We start from the raw sequence: 17934 nt of genomic DNA, 5'->3' as shown, positions 1-17934 counted from the left end.
TCTAGTGGCTTTGCAGTATTAAGTAATTAAAATCAGCTCCACCTTTACCAGCTGCAACATTAAAGAGACGATCACCTGAAGGCATCACTAATTACTATCCAGTAATACAATATATACATTATTCTAAAAGGGGCCATTTTGCATAATATGCACTTTTACTTTTGCCACTTTAAGTATAGTTTGATGCTGATACTTGAGAACTTTTACTTCACATTGAAAATGGGGGAACTTTTAGTTGTAACACCGTATTTGTTACTCTGTTATATTCATATTTTACTTAAGTGAAAGATGAATACTTCTTCCGCCACATGAACCTTCAAAAAACAAAAACTACAATAGCGTGTTCTCGAATGTACGTACATAAACTCACGAGCTCCATTTGAGGGCAGCGCTGCAACTGTAAAGTCGCTGCTGTGGATTTGCACCTGAAGGCATCATGTTTTTAAGGGGGACGGAAGAAGTTTTTGTCTCACAGGAAGAAGACCGACGTGAGCGTTCCGAGGTGACTCGTTGAACGTCTAGTCCGCCGCATCGTTTAAAACACGTTAGTGAACTTTCCCGCGGAAGAAGTTGTGTAGAATTGCAGCCATGACGTTTTACTAAGAGACACACAGACGTTGTCGGGAGGTAAGTTCATTATCCGGGTTTACGGTGAATACGAACTAAATTAATGAGCGCTGGTTTGTTTTGATCCATGAGATCCACCGGTCAGTGGTGAAGCTGAAGGCTGTTCATTACGCATGCGTGTGTTGATCCCGCTCACAGCTAACGTTAGTGAAAGAACGTACTCAAAGGTAACCTGGTTTCCACATGATTGTTTTCTGTTGCTGATAAATGTAATGAATAAAAGTGCGTATAGACTGGTAAACAAAGGAGCCGTTGATGTTGTGGGCATACAGTCATGGGTTGTTCGTGATCAATAAGCGCACGTGTTTCAACACTTTTTAACCTCAAGAAATCCCAAAAGCAGCCAGAGCTGCATCACATTACTGATGAGGACTGACCGGCGGGTGGCCTGGTTCTACCCGGTTAGACAACGTCACACGAGGCGAACAGCCGCAGGTCTACCGCAGGTCTGAACGCGTTTTGAACTGAGCTGAGATTCAACTACTGTTGTTAACTTCAAGTTCGAGAGCAACAGCACAAAGGAAAGGAGCCAGGAATCAAACGTTATCAAGAAATATGTATATCATTAAAATTGCACAAAAAAAAGTGATGTGAACATATGATTGTTTGGACAAAATGCACGTGACCCTAGAATGATAATGCATGAGAACAAAAGTGGAAGAGATTTGCATTATTTAATCTCTAACATCTTGAGAAGATAAATAGACTGAGATGAATTTATAGACACGTGGCTCTTACTTCAAAGTAATGCTGCTTTTATTTAGGCTGAAGTGTGTCACAGTTGCACTAGGAAGCTGAGTAGGTAAATTGGGGAAGTAGCAGCAGTGTGGTAGATCATAATCTGTGGTTGTCTTCTGTACTTTACCCCTTTGACAAATCACCACAGCTGTTTACCGGACGCCTTGATTTGCATTCATGAAATTCAATTTGCCTGACCGGCCAGGAGGGCGAGCGTTCAAGACGGTGTGGCAGGAGGATGAGCACAGCAGAACCGATCCCCATCTTTCATACTGTAATGTAGTTTGGGCGAGTACTTTTACTACGACTACTTCTGAAATATGTGTTTTTATTTATGAGAAACACTCGGGTGAAAGGAATATATTCCCGATCAGCTGAAGGCCTGATGTAAAGTAAGTTCACAGGTTCTTTCTTACTTAACTCCTCAATCTTCCTACATTTCTTACTTGCAGAAGTCGATCTTCTAAAAGATGTAGGGCTGACGAATTATAGAGCGTCTTCTCATGATTTAGGTGGAGGCGTGTCGTCTGCCTCCTCCTGCACCGAGATTATTATATCGTTTGTGTATTTTACATATAATCTGAAACTGAACGGAAACATTTAAATATCGTACGCAGAAGGAATATCTGAAGCGCTTCCTGATTTTTGTGTCCACAGGTGTTTATTGATGCGCCGCTGGTTAACAGGAGAGCGGTGAGATGGCCATCGCCCACGTGGCCACGGAGTACGTGTTCAGCGACTTCCTGCTGAAGGACCCCAACAATGCCCGGTACCGCAGCGTCCGGACGGAGCTGGCCGTGGACAAGATGGTGACCTGCGTGGCGGTGGGCCTGCCCCTCCTCCTCATCTCTCTGGCCTTCGCTCAAGAGGTTTCGGTCGGTGAGTCGAGGCCTACCGGGGTCAAGTCTAGATCCGGTCCAGAGGGTTATTTCAGGAAGCTTCACTGTAGTTTCAGGTTGCCATGGCTGCTCTAGATTAAAGCACAGAGAAAACATCTTAATCCATCATTACATGAACGTTGAACCTTTTCAAATGCATTCAAGAGGTTCAAAAACGTCTCATAATCTCGCAGTGTCAAAACAGACAAACAGCCTGATCTGTTTTTCTTGAGAAGTCTGCAGATTAAAATGTTAAAATAGTGACAGAACTACTTTTCTTCCTCTGGTGTCTCAGGTACCCAGATGAGCTGTTTCGCTCCGAGCAACTTCTCCTGGAGGCAGGCCGCCTATGTGGACTCGTACTGCTGGGCGTCCGTACACACACACACTCTACCTCTGTGGCTGCACAAGGTAGGTGTGCACACACACACAGTTACAGTTGCTAAACTATGTGTGTTTGTTAGACAATAGATTGGTAACAGCTCTTCAGTGAGACAGGTTTCAGACTCATTCAAACATGAGTCATCGTGGTGCGGTGATGAGGTAGAGAACGTGTGCCACGCTGTGTGGACATGATAAAAGTCTTGATAGTTTTTCTTCAAAATGTCCAAACATTAAGTGTTTCACCTGGTTAAAACCTGAGAGTTGCTCATCGGTGTGCTGAACCATTAAAACGTGAGTTGTTCTGCGGATGTTGGGCGTTTCCTATCATGGTGCGTTCAGCTGACAGTCGTACAGTAGGTGAAACTTCAGTTCTGCCCAGGCGGCTTCTTGTCTCGTGGTTTTTAAGGGTGCAGTTGAGGATAATTTCCTGAAGATGTTGTTGGCCTGAAGGCGTTGTTAGGCGTGCGTCTCTTTACATTCCTAAAGGATCTGACTGTAGAGAGGCAGCGCTGGCACTAGAACAGCACAGCTATGTAAACATGATCTGTCACTCACCATCCCGCCTCTGCTCTCAGTTCTTCCCCTACATTCTGCTGCTGGTGGCCGTGTTGATGTACACGCCGGCGTTGTTCTGGAGATTTTCCGCGGCACCCCTCCTGCAGTCGGACCTGGGCTTCATCATGGAGGAGCTGGACCGGAGCTACAACCGCGCCGTCACTCTGGCCAAACGCATGGAGACCTCGGGTCTGCTCACCCCAGACGGGTACGGGGGGGGGGGGGGAGGGGGGGGGGGGGGGGTGATATGTTTAATGATTTGCAGAGACGAGGAGGAAATCTAAACTTTGACTTCCTTTTTAAAGATGCTCCACTTCTCTGCTCTTGGTCTTGTCATAGTCATGTTGTGATCCGGCAGGAGTGTGTTTGAAGAATGTGATGAAAGGTTAAAGTTAGTGGAGCACGGGGCCAGTTATCCGCTTCTCCTTCGGATCCAAAACAGTCTATTGTTGGCACAGACATTGTTTGCGCCCCCTTGATTGTGAATTGAATCGTGGATGGTCAGAGCTGTAGGTAGTGCACATTTTTATAGTTTAACTGACATCGGGGCCGTAGCACAGGGGGCCCCTGTGGTGCCTTTGGTCCTCGTCCAATGAGACCCCAGTGTTTGGTTTGGACCAGAGATCACACACAGATTTAATGTCTCATGGGTTTCAGGCTGTTGAACTGCCAGGTAGGCCCAACTCCCTTTGTTCCCACCACATAATGAAGTCCCAAGAGTTGTTGTTTTTTTCCTCTCTCTCTCTCTCTCTCTCTCTCTCTCTCTCTCTCTCTCTCTCTCTCTCTCTCTCTCTCTCTCTCTCTCTCTCTCTCTCTCTCTCTCTGGACCCAGCGACCCCACTGAGGGCTGCTTCAATTACCCGCTGGTGGAGAAGTTTCTGATGACCAAGCGTTGCACGCGGTCCATGCTGCTGCACTACCTGCTGTGTCGCGGCCTGACTCTGGTCACCCTGCTGTGCGCCTGCGTCTACCTGGGCTACTACCTCCGCCTGGCCTCCGTCACTGACGAGTTCAGCTGCGAGCTGCGCGTCGGCCTGCTCGCCTTCGACCCGGGCGTCCCCGAAAAGGTGCACTGCAAGCTCATCGCCGTGGGGGTCTTCTCTTTGCTGAGGTGTGTGTTGTTCGGTTATGACTGAATGTTTGGATTAGAGGTCGTTCTTTTATTATTTATGATAGACAAACTCCTCGTCATACCTCCTCTCCTCTCCAGCCTCGTTAACCTGGTCCTGTTCATCGCGCTGATTCCCGCGGTGATCTACGCCGCCGCTCGCCCCCTCTTCTGCACCGGACACGCCCGCTTCCTGGAAACCTACCAATCGCTGCCCACCGTGAGCATCCTGCCCAACCCCGCCAACCAATGGGACGACCTCTCTCTGTATCTGCTCTTCCTGGAGGAGAACGTCAGCGAACTGAAGTCCTACAAGTACATCAAGGTGCTCAGAACTCTAACAAATGTGTGCTCCATATGGTGACGTCAAAAATCCCTACATTGAAGCAAACTGTGTTCCAAAGAAACAGTACGTCCAAAAACATACAGTCAAAACCAGAATGTTCTACTACATGTGGTTGCAGGTTACATCCTCTGTCTCTCAAAGTGAAACGCAGACCTAAAGAGTTATTCTGTCACAACAATGTTGTTTTGTGACTGCAGGTGTTGGAGTTGTTGAGGAGACAAGGCGAATTCTACGGAGAGGACTTTGACGCCATGAGTCTGCTGCAGACTCTCTGCCTGGTGAAGATGGACAGTGTGGATGGGAGGAAACCCGCCGGTGCTGCTGGGAAACAGGATCAAGTGAAGACGAATGTGTCGGAGTCCGCCGGCAGCCCCGCGGCGGCTAAGAACAGCTGGAGAAGTCCGAACTCTGCTGCAGGAAACAAAGACGGCAAGACGGAAACAGAGATGAAAGGTGAGTGCAGGTGTTTCATGAAGGTTTTAAAAGTCTATTCTGTTTGGACTGTGGATAGAGACGTGCACTAATCATGGTTACTTTTTAACTTTTAGTTTGAAGGACATGCTGCCTTTACCCACAATACAAACAGTAGGGGTGTTGCAACACACGTATTGGTATTGAACCGTTCGGTACGCATTACGAACAATACGTTTGAATAATACTATTGTGGTAAATATAATGTTAATAATCGGTGGAGCCACTGCGCTCAACATGGCAACCCACCAACGTGCTGTCTGACATGCCCACCACGGAAGAACAACATTCTACTCTGGTGAGGGCTCCTGTGTTCTGGGAGGCGCGCTGTGCTAAACTAGCTTAGCATGAAAACCAACAGCAGCACACGCACTACAAACTCTCCCCGCAGCGGTTAGGTTCCCTACCGACTCAAACGGGGCAGAAGGTGTGCAGCGACCTCTGGTCTCCAAAGATCAGAGAGGGTGACCTTCTTTCACAGCAGCCCAGTGTTGAAGACAGAACAGGAGTTGCTGCAGCTTCCTGTACACAAATGAATCCATCGTTGTTCAAAGTAAGAAAAGAACATACTTTATGATGGCACTTCTGCTTTTTTGCTGTATTGTTCCGTACTGAACCGTTGCACCACTGCATCGTACTGAACCGTTGCACCACTGCATCGTATTGAACCGTTGCACCACTGCATCGTATTGAACTGTTGCACGACTGCATCGTACCGAACCGTTGCACCACTGCATCGTATCGAACCGTTGCACCACTGCATCGTATCGAACCGTTGCACCACTGCATGGTATCGAACCGTTGCACCACTGCATGGTATCGAACCGTTGCACCACTGCATCGAATCGAACCGTTGCACCACTGCATCGTATCGAACCGTTACACCACTGCATCGTATCGAACTGTTACACCACTGCATCGTATTGAACCGTTACACCACTGCATCGTATTGAACCGTTGCACCACTGCATCGTATTGAACCGTTGCACCACTGCATCGTATTGAACCGTTGCACCACTGCATCGTACCGAACCGTTGCTGCACCACTGCATCGTATTGAACCGTTGCACCACTGCATCGTATTGAACCGTTGCACCACTGCATCGTATTGAACCGTTACACCCCTAAGAAACTAACGATTGACAGCACATCATGTAACAAAATAAAGTTATATATAAAGTACGTTCCAGTTGGGATCAGAGATGATTTGTTGGGGCAGTATCTAGATTTTGTTGTATTTGTAGGTTTTGGAAGAGTCACGAGCTGATTGCCTTTCTCAGAAAGGTCAAAGCTAATGTAGTCGATTTCTGTACACAACATCCCAATAGATCTGTAACCTGTTAAAGTATTTCTGTATTTTCAGAGCTCACCTCGCTGCTGCCAGGAAACAGCGACGTAACGGGCAGCAAAAGCAGTGACGGGGAGACTCTCCGGCAGCGAGCGGTGTGACGGGGGGGTGTAGCTTCACCGCCATCCCACGGTGCGTTCACAACTCACGGCCTCCCCGTCCTGAAAGAGGGATATAAAACATGGGATGGGAGGTTGGTGCACCACCATCGCAGTTGAAACTTTTTAGTGCTTTTCTTTTAATGTTCTTTGTTTTGGTCTTTGAGAGGCAGATTTAATTTTTTCTCTAGCAGCTCAAAGATAAAGAGGAGAGAGTGAGTCAGTTAATCCACACTGGAAGGAGACACTAATGTTGGTACAGAGTTCAGGAATCGTTGACTACGTTTACCTGCACACTAATATTATATAATTTGATACGGGTCATGTAAACATCATATTCTGTTTGAATATTCCGAATAAGTTATTTTGAATGTATCATTTTCTGATTGAGGCGTGAGGGATATTAGATGTATAATTCAGGCTTTAGGATCATTCTTCGGACACGTCTGCAGCACATTCACAATATGCGTCTCAAATTAGGGTTTTTACGGAAGTCTGCGACACGCGTCCTCTTTCCTGTTGAACACAAACCAACCGGCCAATCACGGCCTGAGATGAAGAACCTGCAGTCGTGTTGCTCCCGTGGTGTACCGTCAGACTGCAGCTGAGAAAGGAGTCATAATAAGTTACTTAAAGGGTGCAGCTGTAGTTTGTTTTTAATCAGAGTATGCACCGCTGCCTGTAAACACAAATATGAACGTAATATTGATTTCCATTAGCCGTGTAAACGGCTCAGTAGATGTCTTATTCGGAATAAAGGGCTGAATACTTTGTTCATGTTGACGTAGTCGTCAAACCATGAAGGACTAATCCAAACTAATTAAGGGATATATGATGTCATCAGACTGACTCCATCTACAGTAAAGACACATTGTTAGACTATTTGGCAGGATGTGATACACATCAGGGACGTGGGTTTCTTCTCCTGATCCCCATAACTGAACAAGATGAGCGGACACTGGATATGTTCTCTGAATCTTTAAATATGCAGTAAAGGTTGTTTAAGGTTCGGCAGGTAAAATGTGAAGATTTTAACAGTTTTTATTATTTAGAAAGTGTCCTAAAACGGACACCGTGTGACAATTTCAACTTTAAATTCAAGTTACAATATGAAACTGTCAAAGTTGCAGTCATGTGGTTTTCTTCGATGTATGTATTTGCACTCGTCATTATGAGAGAATGTACTTTTATTGAGATTATCAATTACATTTCAAGACCAAGTCACGGCTGTAAAGGGGAAAACCACTCCATGAGGAAGAATTGTTCTTCATCCTCCTGTCTGGACAGTGACACGACGAGGCAGTGAGTCTCGTTCTCCGGTCTGTGTTTAACATGTGGTACAAATGCAGCACGCTTTTATTGAATGTGACTGTTATGGTACAAGGCTTTATTGCTTAATGTTTAACAAATGCATAACTTTCTCAGAAATGTAACGGCATCACAGGTAATAATTCTAATAACTGTTTAAGGTTGAATCATTTTGTCAAGAGTTTAAAGTGAACTCACTGTGCCGTTTGAATCTCAGGGGTGAACGTCTCGATACACTGCATGTGATCGTCAGTGTTTACTTCTTCCACTGCCTGTAAATACACACTGCACTGAGTGGAGCGTTGAAACGACTGTGGTTAGATCTCCCCTTTACTCAATGAGTGTGTGTGTGTGTGTGTGTGTGTGTGTGTGTGTGTGTGTGTGTGTGTGTGTGTGTGTGTGTGTGTGTGTGTGTGTGTGTGTGTGTGTGTGTGTGTGTGTGTGTGTGTGTGTGTTTTCATGTAAATATTGGAGTCCCATGTCTGTGCAGTGAGCCAATTTATTAATGTAAAGTCTTTGAAGAAACTGATGCTGGTTTGTGTGTTGTGTTTGATTTCTGAGGTGACATGTTGATGTTTGGAGCTGCTGTCGGTCATGTTTGAGATGCTTCTGATTATTATACTACAGCCTGCAGTCAGACATAAGTCTAGTCGATATGAGGTTTGGTGTCCCTCCAGACTGATCAGTAAATGTTGCTTTCTCTCCCGGTTTCAAAACTCAGAGCCCAGCCCTGTAAGTAATGACGGAACATCTTCATATGTAAATGTCTATGAATAAATAAATGGGGTAAAAGCACTCATTAAAAGGTAGATGAGCTCAGTGTATTCACAGCAGTGGGTTACCTTTCACAAGCCTGATTAACACCAAAACATCACGACTGCAAACCTGTGTCTCGTCAGTAGATGGAGCCACTTCACCACGTCCTCACCAGAGACGGTTCCTCTCCTGGAGTCAGATGAAGGTGGATGGATGCTCCTCCACCTGTAAAGAGAGGCTGGAGAGAGACTCAATTTAGGTGGGTTGAATGCAAAGAAGTGATTACGTCCAACAATCAGTAAAGACAGAGACAGACTAAAGGTAAAACTTCTTTAAGCGTCCTAGTCGGGATGGGGTCTAAGACAGGTAGGTGGTTTAGATGTAGATATGTTGACTGCCCCACACGGAACAATAAAACTCTGGACCTATTGTATGCAAATGCCATTGATGCATACAGTACCACTGCCCTCCCCCCGCTTGGCAGGTCCGATCACAACCTGATCCTGTTGACACCCAGGTATGTTCCTCTGGTACAGAGACAGCCTGTGACCACCAGGACTGTGAGGAGGTGGTCTCAGGAGGCTAAGGACGCCCTGCAGGACTGCTTTGAGTCAACGGATTGGGATGTGCTGTGTGGACCACATGGGGAGGACATCAACAGCATGACGGACTGTATCACAGAATACATAAAATTCTGTGAACACACTACCATTCCATCCCGGACTGTACACTGCTTCCCTAACAACAAGCCATGGATCACCAGCGACCTGAAAGCACTTCTTAATAAGAAGAAAGCTGCTTTCAGGTCTGGGGACAGGGATGAGCTCAGGAGAGTCCAGCGTGACCTGAAGGTGAAGATCAGGGAGTGCAAGGACACCTACAGGAGGAAGCTGGAGGCCAAACTCCAGCAGAACAATGTGAGGGAGGTGTGGACCGGGATGAAGCTGATTACTGGCTTCAAGGTTGGAGGGAGACAACCAGGGGGCTCCCTGGAGAGGGCCAACGAGCTAAACTCTTTCTTCAATAGATTTAGCTCACAGCCCTCATCTGTCTCCTCAACACACCTCACCTCACAAACACCTCGGCTGCCTCCTCCCCTCCCCCCTCTGTCCCCCCTGGTGAGCGGCACGGACAATGAGCCCTCTACTTCAAAGGGCTCTTCCACCACCGACACCATGACCACCCTCCCCCCCTCTCTGTGACGACTGGCCAGGTTAGAAGACAGCTGGAGAGACTCCACCAAGGAAAGGCTGAGGGACCTGATGGCATCAGCCCCAGGGTCCTGAAGACCTGCGCCATCCAACTGTCTGATGTCCTACAACACATCTACAACCTGAGCCTGAAGCAGGAGGAAGTCCCGGTGCTGTGGAAGACGTCGTGCCCGGTTCCTGTTCCTAAGAAGACGACACCATCTGGTCTCAATGACTACCGACCAGTTGCCCTCACATCCCATGTGATGAAGGTGCTGGAGAGGCTGGTCTTGGCCCACCTCCGACCGCAGGTGAAATCATCGCTGGACCCTCTGCAATTTGCATACCAGCCTCATGTGGGAGTGGAAGACGCCATCATCTACCTGCTGCTACGAGCTCAGTCGCACCTGGATGGAACCGGTGGCTCTGTGAGAATCACTTTCTTTGACTTCTCCAGTGCATTCAACACCATCCAACCACTGCTGCTGAGTGAGAAGCTGCGGGAGGTGGGGGTTAACGCGTCCACCGTCTCCTGGATCACTGACTACCTCACAGGCAGACCACAGTTTGTCCGACTGGGCCGTGTGCTGTCTGACACGGTGGTCAGTGATACTGGAGCCCCACAGGGAACTGTTCTGTCTCCCCTCCTGTTCACCTTATACACCACTGACTGCCAGTACAACTCGGGGTCATGCCATCTGCAGAAGTTCTCTGATGACTCTGCAGTGGTCGGGTGTATGAGGGACGGACGGGAGGAGGAGTACAGGGCAGTAGTGGATGACTTTGTGGAGTGGGCCGGTAGAAATCACCTGCTTCTGAACGTGGCCAAGACCAGAGATGGTGGTCGACTTCAGGAGGAGGACGACGGCTCCACAGCCACTGAGAGTTCTGGGAGAGGACGTGGACATGGTGAAGGAGTACAAGTACCTGGGTGTCTCCATCGACAGCAGACTGAGCTGGAAGGCCAACATCAACGCTGTGTACAACAAGGGGATGAGTCGACTCTTTTTCTTGAGGAAACTTCGATCCTTCAACGTGTGCAGCAAGATGTTGGAGATGTTCTACCAGTCTGTTGTGGCCAGTGCACTGTACTTCTCCGTTGTCTGCTGGGGGAGCAGCATTGGAGCCGGAGACACCAACAGACTTAACAAACTGGTTAAGAAGGCCGGCTCCATCATCGGCTGTAAACTGGACAGTCTGGAACAGGTGGTGCAGAGGAGGACACTGAAGAAACTATCATCCATATTGGATAACCAGGACCACCCTCTCCACCACCTACTGCAGGGACAGCGGAGCACTTTCTCCAACAGACTGATCCAGCTCCGCTGTCACAAGGACAGGTACAGGAGAACGTTCCTGCCTACTGCTATAAGACTGTACAATAAATCACCTCAGGCCAAATCAAATCGTTAAACCTCTGCACTACTGTTTATTTAGTTGATTTAATATTATTCTGTTCTATTCACTGTGTATATAGTGTGCATTTTTTATATAACATCTTTACTATATTATAATTGTATATATTGTGACGTGTATTTTTCTTGTATTTTTATATAATATTACATTTTTTTACCTGTGACCTATTGCTGCTTGTAACAAAATAATTTCCCCTTGCGGGATCAATAAAGTTAGTATCTATCTATCTATCTATCTATCTATCTATCTAGATATTGTCAAAAGTCAATTGGTGAAGGTTGATGGGAGCAGTCTGGATATATAACAGGTTTTACAGCTGATTTTAAGGTTCCTATATTTGAGGATGAATTGGTACCAGATTAGGTGATTAATCTTGTCTCTAATGGTTTGAATATTATTAAAGAAGTTCATGAAGCCATTACTACTGAGGTCTATAGGATTACACAGCTCAGCCTGGCTACAGCGCTGAAGAGAAAACTGGGATTGTTCTTATAGTTCTGTATTAATAAGTTATAGGCTATAGACAAGAATATTAGTTTATTATTTCACACTTCATCAGGGGAGAGCGCGAACGCAGTCCCCTACTACCAGAAATTATGCAGTCGAGATTCCCACATTTGAGGAATTCGCAGAGGTCAGCTCAGCCGGAGTGCAATGGCAAAGCCTCGCCCTGGGTGAACCACCTTCATGATCATGGTGTCTCCCCTGCCAGGTAAGTATGAGTTGTACAGATCCGAGGCAGGGGACTCTTTCACAGACACACCATGCCGATTGGTGGTGCCGACAACATAGATATTACCAAAAACCAGATACTATAAGAGGTCTAGGAACCTACAGAAATGTAATATATAGAGTAAAGTCATGTGTAATAGGGTTGATGAAGAATATTTACAATTTACTTAAAACATAGTCACATTTCCCATCATGCAATGCTGCATTTTCATATCAAAGGCCAACCTAAACTCACCAACTGTATCTATTTATCTCCAGCTAATGAGCAACAGCTCAACAGAACGTTTAGAAGAGACGAAGATAAATCAAACTGCAATCAAAAGTAGTTTGATCCACATTTTAAATCCAGAATAAAGAATAAAATCACAAATGTTTTCTCCATTGACTGTAGGTTCCCTCACATTCCAACCACTTCCTGTTTCTTTGTTTACTGCTGGTGGCTCCTGACATGCTGACATCTACTGGTCTGGAGTGTGAACAACACTAGTCTTTTAGCAAATATAAACAATATCGTACAACAAAAAAACTCCTCATGATTACCTTCATGAAGGAAGGATTTATTACTACATTAGGTTTAGCGAGGCCAACTTAATGAACTGACAACTGGTTGTATATACACTGTATGTTTCTGTGTATGGCTAACAGCTAATTATGATAATAATGGTTCAGACACTGAGATAGAGAAAATATATATATATATACACACACACACACACACACACACACACACACCGTTTCTGTGAGACCACACTAGACAAAATTGTACAAATGAACAGTACTATGAAGCATCTCAACAGATTAAATCAATGTAATTAAGTAAGTGAAAGTTTCTAAATGTTCAGCACTTTCTATAACAATCTCACTCATCAGTTTAATGTCTTTGATAGAAATATACATAAAACCTCACAACTATAGCACAGAATCAATACACTACAACACAATGACTTTAGTTCTTAATCATCTTATTAACATTATGTCACCTTATTATTTCTTTTGAACAACATTAGGGGGTGCACCGTTCCTGGAGGTTCTGCAATACCAGGTCGATGCGTGGAGTGGACGGAGCAAGCCCCTATTCCATCTCCCTATTCCAAAAATCAATTTAATATATGGTCCCCGGGTAGGGGACGTATCAGATATTAAACTGATAAGAACAGATACTACACTTGATCTTAGCCAAAAGGCCGAGAAGCGATACCGGTACAGAGTCGGAGGTGAGGACGTCATTCTCCGCACAGTCAACCTCACTGACGGTTCGGGAACTGAACTACAACGTTTGAATCACATATGAAACAAGAACAATGTACAATAGTAATAATGTCCCACTGCTGCCGTTTAGTTTGACATATTTACATTTAACGTGAGTTCGCAAATGCGTCTCTTTGTTTCTTTCCGGACACGTGGTACGCTGCAGTCCAATCAGGAAGTAGAAAACCGATACATATAATTTATAATCTGCAGACACGCTGGGATAAATATTCTGTTTCTATAAGTATATTATTTATTAAATAGCGGGTGACGAACTTGTTCCGTTGATAAAAGTTCTGCTTTTACGCTTCAAATCTCACTTCATATCAATAAACACAGCTGTGTCTCTAGTGGAGGAGAGCGAACAGCACATTTCACCTCTTCAGCCACACACACACACACACACACACACACACACACACACACACACACACACACACACACACACACACACTTACTGATGAAAACCCAGCAATGCACTCGATCATCAGTGATTTTAGTTACCGAAGACGTCCCGTTAACGTGACTCACAGAGTAGAATATAAACAGTGAGGTCATAATAGAGGATGCTAGCGGCTGTAATGTGTACTGTTAGCTTCTTAGTGAGGTCTGCATAACATTTACAGACCTGACTGAAGTTTTAAGTTCCTGTAATAGAAGAATAAGCGTGGAGTAATAATTATGTGTCCCACAACCTAGAAACAAATACAACGCTGTCAAAATGTCGAACATCGTTAACAGTGTCTCATACCAGCGCACACAACTGCACCAAATTAAATGATAAAAAAAACGGACATTCTCGGTCAATAATATTATCAGCTTCCAATGTAACCAGTGCACTGGCTTGTTAGTTTAATACGTTGAATTAACTCTGACAGTAACAAACATGGACTCGTTATAGTTAACTGCTAGTCAGCTAACCCAATTATCATAATCCGCTCATGGAGGTGAAGTGACGTTAACCGGCTGTTACGCACTTAAAGTCAGTCTGTTTACACATAGCTAGGAGCTAGCATTACGTAGCTAACAGCTAGCTATCTTTATCAAAACACAGTACTGCGGTGAAACAGCCTAAATAACAAACAAATAACAATTTGTCTTCCTTATAATAGTTATGGGACCAGCGCACGCGCTATTAATTCTATAATACATGTCGAGTTATTGAGTCAAAATGAACTTACTGAAGGTTGTCTTCGACGAATGCTAACTGTCGAGTCATTCCTGAGGCCAACAGCAGCGCTGTGTTAGGTGCGCTTGACCGTGTGCAAAATGACGTCATCTTTAGCCCAAACATTTAGTGCTAGCTAACGTTAGCTACCTCACAATAATATATTTAAACAATATTCCAACAACTAAAACATATATAAACTAAAGATATATGAATTTAGAGTTGTGAATCTACCTACAACAGTTACTTTACAGTATTTCTGGTAAAACTGAAATAATTTAATCTTTATAATTATTTAGAACAATCACTGTTTATACTGTCTACTATACCATATAATTGTCTTTCGGAAAAATCACTTTAAGGGGTATATATTATCCATCTACGTAGTTATGACGGGTATATATTATCCATCTACGTAGTTATGACGGGTATATATTATCCATCTACGTAGTTCTGACGGGTATATATTATCCATCTACATGGTTCTGACGGGTATATATTATCCATCTACGTAGTTCTGACGGGTATATATTATCCATCTACGTAGTTCTGACGGGTATATATTATCCATCTACGTAGTTCTGACGGGTATATATTATCCATCTACGTAGTTCTGACGGGTATATATTATCCATCTACGTGGTTCTGAGGGGTATATATTATCCATCTACGTGGTTCTGACGGGTATATATTATCCATCTACGTGGTTCTGACGGGTATATATTATCCATCTACGTAGTTCTGACGGGTATATATTATCCATCTACGTGGTTCTGACGGGTATATATTATCCATCTACGTGGTTCTGACGGGTATATATTATCCATCTACGTGGTTCTGACGGGTATATATTATCCATCTACGTAGTTCTGACGGGTATATATTATCCATCTACGTGGTTCTGACGGGTATATATTATCCATCTACGTGGTTCTGACGGGTATATATTATCCATCTACGTGGTTCTGACGGGTATATATTATCCATCTACGTGGTTCTGACGGGTATATATTATCCATCTACGTGGTTCTGACGGGTATATATTATCCATCTACGTAGTTCTGACGGGTATATATTATCCATCTACGTGGTTCTGACGGGTATATATTATCCATCTACGTGGTTCTGACGGGTATATATTATCCATCTACGTAGTTCTGACGGGTATATATTATCCATCTACGTAGTTCTGACGGGTATATATTATCCATCTACGTAGTTCTGACGGGTATATATTATCCATCTACGTGGTTCTGACGGGTATATATTATCCATCTACGTGGTTCTGACGGGTATATATTATCCATCTACGTGGTTCTGACGGGTATATATTATCCATCTACGTGGTTCTGACGGGTATATATTATCCATCTACGTAGTTCTGACGGGTATATATTATCCATCTACGTAGTTCTGACGGGTATATATTATCCATCTACGTAGTTCTGACGGGTATATATTATCCATCTACGTAGTTCTGACGGGTATATATTATCCATCTACGTAGTTCTGACGGGTATATATTATCCATCTACGTAGTTCTGACGGGTATATATTATCCATCTACGTAGTTCTGACGGGTATATATTATCCATCTACGTAGTTCTGACGGGTATATATTATCCATCTACGTAGTTCTGACGGGTATATATTATCCATCTATGTGGTTCTGACGGTTATAGGAATATGGAACAATAGAAGATCCATATTTGTGATGTCTTACTGGCACGATGACATGCACACTCTTGAGTTTTGCCGTGAGTAAAAACATGAAACTTATCCAAAGGGAAGCTGAACAGTTGATCAAATATCAGAGGAGTCAGTCAGTGTTGTAGGCTCAGGAGTTATGAGATATGATTCCTGAGTTAACGTTATAAGAACTCTCCCTCAGAGATCTCTAATCTAATCTGTAATCAGGGTTTAGCAGTTGTCATCCTGCTCTGACACTTCCTCCTCCTCCTCCTCCTCTTCCTCCATGGGTGTTAAGAGGATATCAATGGCCTGTTGTACGTTCATTGTTATATTAATAATGTATTATTATAATATAACAATAATATTTTGTTGTTGTGGTGTTAGTCTACAAGTGTATGTGTGACTCATAATCTGCATCATCAACCCAGATGTCTCTGAGAATCGTCAGCAGGCCGTAGTGACAGCGACCAAAGCGGCCGGTGACTACAGGGACTAGAGACCGGTCTTCCTCAAACCTCCACATGAGCTGCTGGACCAGACGTCTTCTCTGGCCCACGCAGAGAAGCTCCTTCAAGCAGAGGGTGTCCCTGAACCATCGCGTCAGCTGTGTCTGGAAAGCTGCTGGTTCCATTTGGCCAGTATGACAATGCACCATTCCACTGGTTTGTGGTGAACGATGTGGGCTACATGAAGCAGTGAGCATGTTATATTATTATTATTATTATTATTATTATTATTATTATTATCATCATCATTGCAATACCATTGTAGAATATGCAGTTTAAATACAATGTTTATGGGCCTTGTGATGGAGTCTTTTACTGCTGAAATAATTAATACTGAAAGCCAGAGGTTGTCTTTTAAGTATTTATTTTCTGCACAGAGAAGGTGCAATGATCACAACAGAATGAGTTTAGTCTCAGTGAGGAAGAACCAAGATCAAAGTGAACAAGCTTTCTTTATGCAGAAGGAGCAGAGGTGGGGGCCGATGTTACAGACAGTTTGAGAGGACCAACAATGAACAACAAACGACAGCAACCAAAGCAAGCGGCCTGAAGGCCTCGGTGCTGGAACGTTCTCATACAACACAGTTAGTTATCTTTGTGAACAGGGAGGGAGAATTCTTCTTCTGCACAACAGAGACACAGTGAAGTTCAACAAAGTTCAGAGCAAAAGTACTTATGCATGAATACAATATACCGAGTAGAAATATGTACTACGTAAAAATGACCATTACACAACTCCACAGCTCTTTGTTCAGAGCCGCGTCTTTGTGTGGCGCCCTGATGGAGTTTGGAGATACTCCCTGAAGAGTGTGAGAGGTGATGACTGGGGGTCAAAGACGGAATGTGCACCTCTACGAGTCGGCTACCTCCACCGGGTAATACTCACTTGTGTTATTACATTTCATTATTACTGTGTAGGTAAACATGAAAAAAGGGCACAGAAAGTAAACTGCTCCCTGCCATCCTCACCAGCAGGGGAGCAGACTGGACATTGTGTTCATTTAACAGACTAACTTGAAAGTGTTCCATCAACCTCACCACATTGATTGTGAATCTACTCACAGGCGTGGTGTGGATAGGAGTGTTGTGCGCCTCAATGAGGGACCGGACCGAAGGGACCACTATGGTGAAGGTGTGGAGGCAGATACAGGAGAGTCACGTCGAGGAGTACCTTCAATGTAATCCACCATCTTGTTGAAGCTGCTGTGATCCAGAGGCTAAAGATGGCCAAGCACTACGCACCAGCTCAACAGGACATCAGTGCTCAACAGGCTGATGTACACGCTGGTGAAACTGCTGTGGTTGTGCTCACCTCAAGGGTCTCACAGCAGTCCTGAGAAGAGCACCATCTAGAAGGCCTACGAG

The 17934-nt window shown here is 44.6% G+C and overlaps 1 protein-coding gene, 1 long non-coding RNA gene and 2 other non-coding genes across 4 annotated transcripts; 1 reads left to right on the top strand and 3 right to left on the bottom strand.

The window, feature by feature from the left end:
- Window positions 1-483: 483 nt before the first annotated feature.
- On the top strand, window positions 484-8390 carry LOC137876887 (pannexin-1-like). The gene is made up of 8 exons (XM_068716664.1): window positions 484-627; window positions 2023-2244; window positions 2539-2654; window positions 3203-3390; window positions 4015-4293; window positions 4393-4615; window positions 4834-5089; window positions 6471-8390. The coding sequence occupies exons 2-8, from the start codon at window positions 2064-2066 to the stop codon at window positions 6554-6556; spliced, it is 1329 nt and encodes a 442-aa protein (XP_068572765.1). The 5' UTR covers window positions 484-627; window positions 2023-2063; the 3' UTR covers window positions 6557-8390.
- LOC137876904 (uncharacterized) lies at window positions 1356-14447 on the bottom strand. Its single transcript, XR_011103490.1, has 5 exons — window positions 14385-14447; window positions 8747-8855; window positions 5515-5629; window positions 4377-5047; window positions 1356-2335 (listed from the first exon to the last, which is right to left on the bottom strand). It is a non-coding gene; the product is annotated as an uncharacterized lncRNA (long non-coding RNA).
- Window positions 11780-11943, bottom strand: LOC137877101 (U1 spliceosomal RNA). Its single transcript, XR_011103509.1, has one exon. It is a non-coding gene; the product is annotated as a U1 spliceosomal RNA (small nuclear RNA).
- LOC137877107 (U2 spliceosomal RNA) lies at window positions 12961-13151 on the bottom strand. Its single transcript, XR_011103510.1, has one exon. It is a non-coding gene; the product is annotated as a U2 spliceosomal RNA (small nuclear RNA).
- Window positions 14448-17934: the final 3487 nt, after the last annotated feature.

Source organism: Cebidichthys violaceus, unplaced genomic scaffold (genome assembly GCF_023349555.1).
Source record: "Cebidichthys violaceus isolate CVI_PGR_0920_01 unplaced genomic scaffold, fCebVio1.0.p SCAF_1, whole genome shotgun sequence".
Classification (NCBI taxonomy): Eukaryota; Metazoa; Chordata; class Actinopteri; order Perciformes; family Stichaeidae; genus Cebidichthys; species Cebidichthys violaceus.
This window is presented reverse-complemented; position numbering and strand designations above follow the sequence as displayed.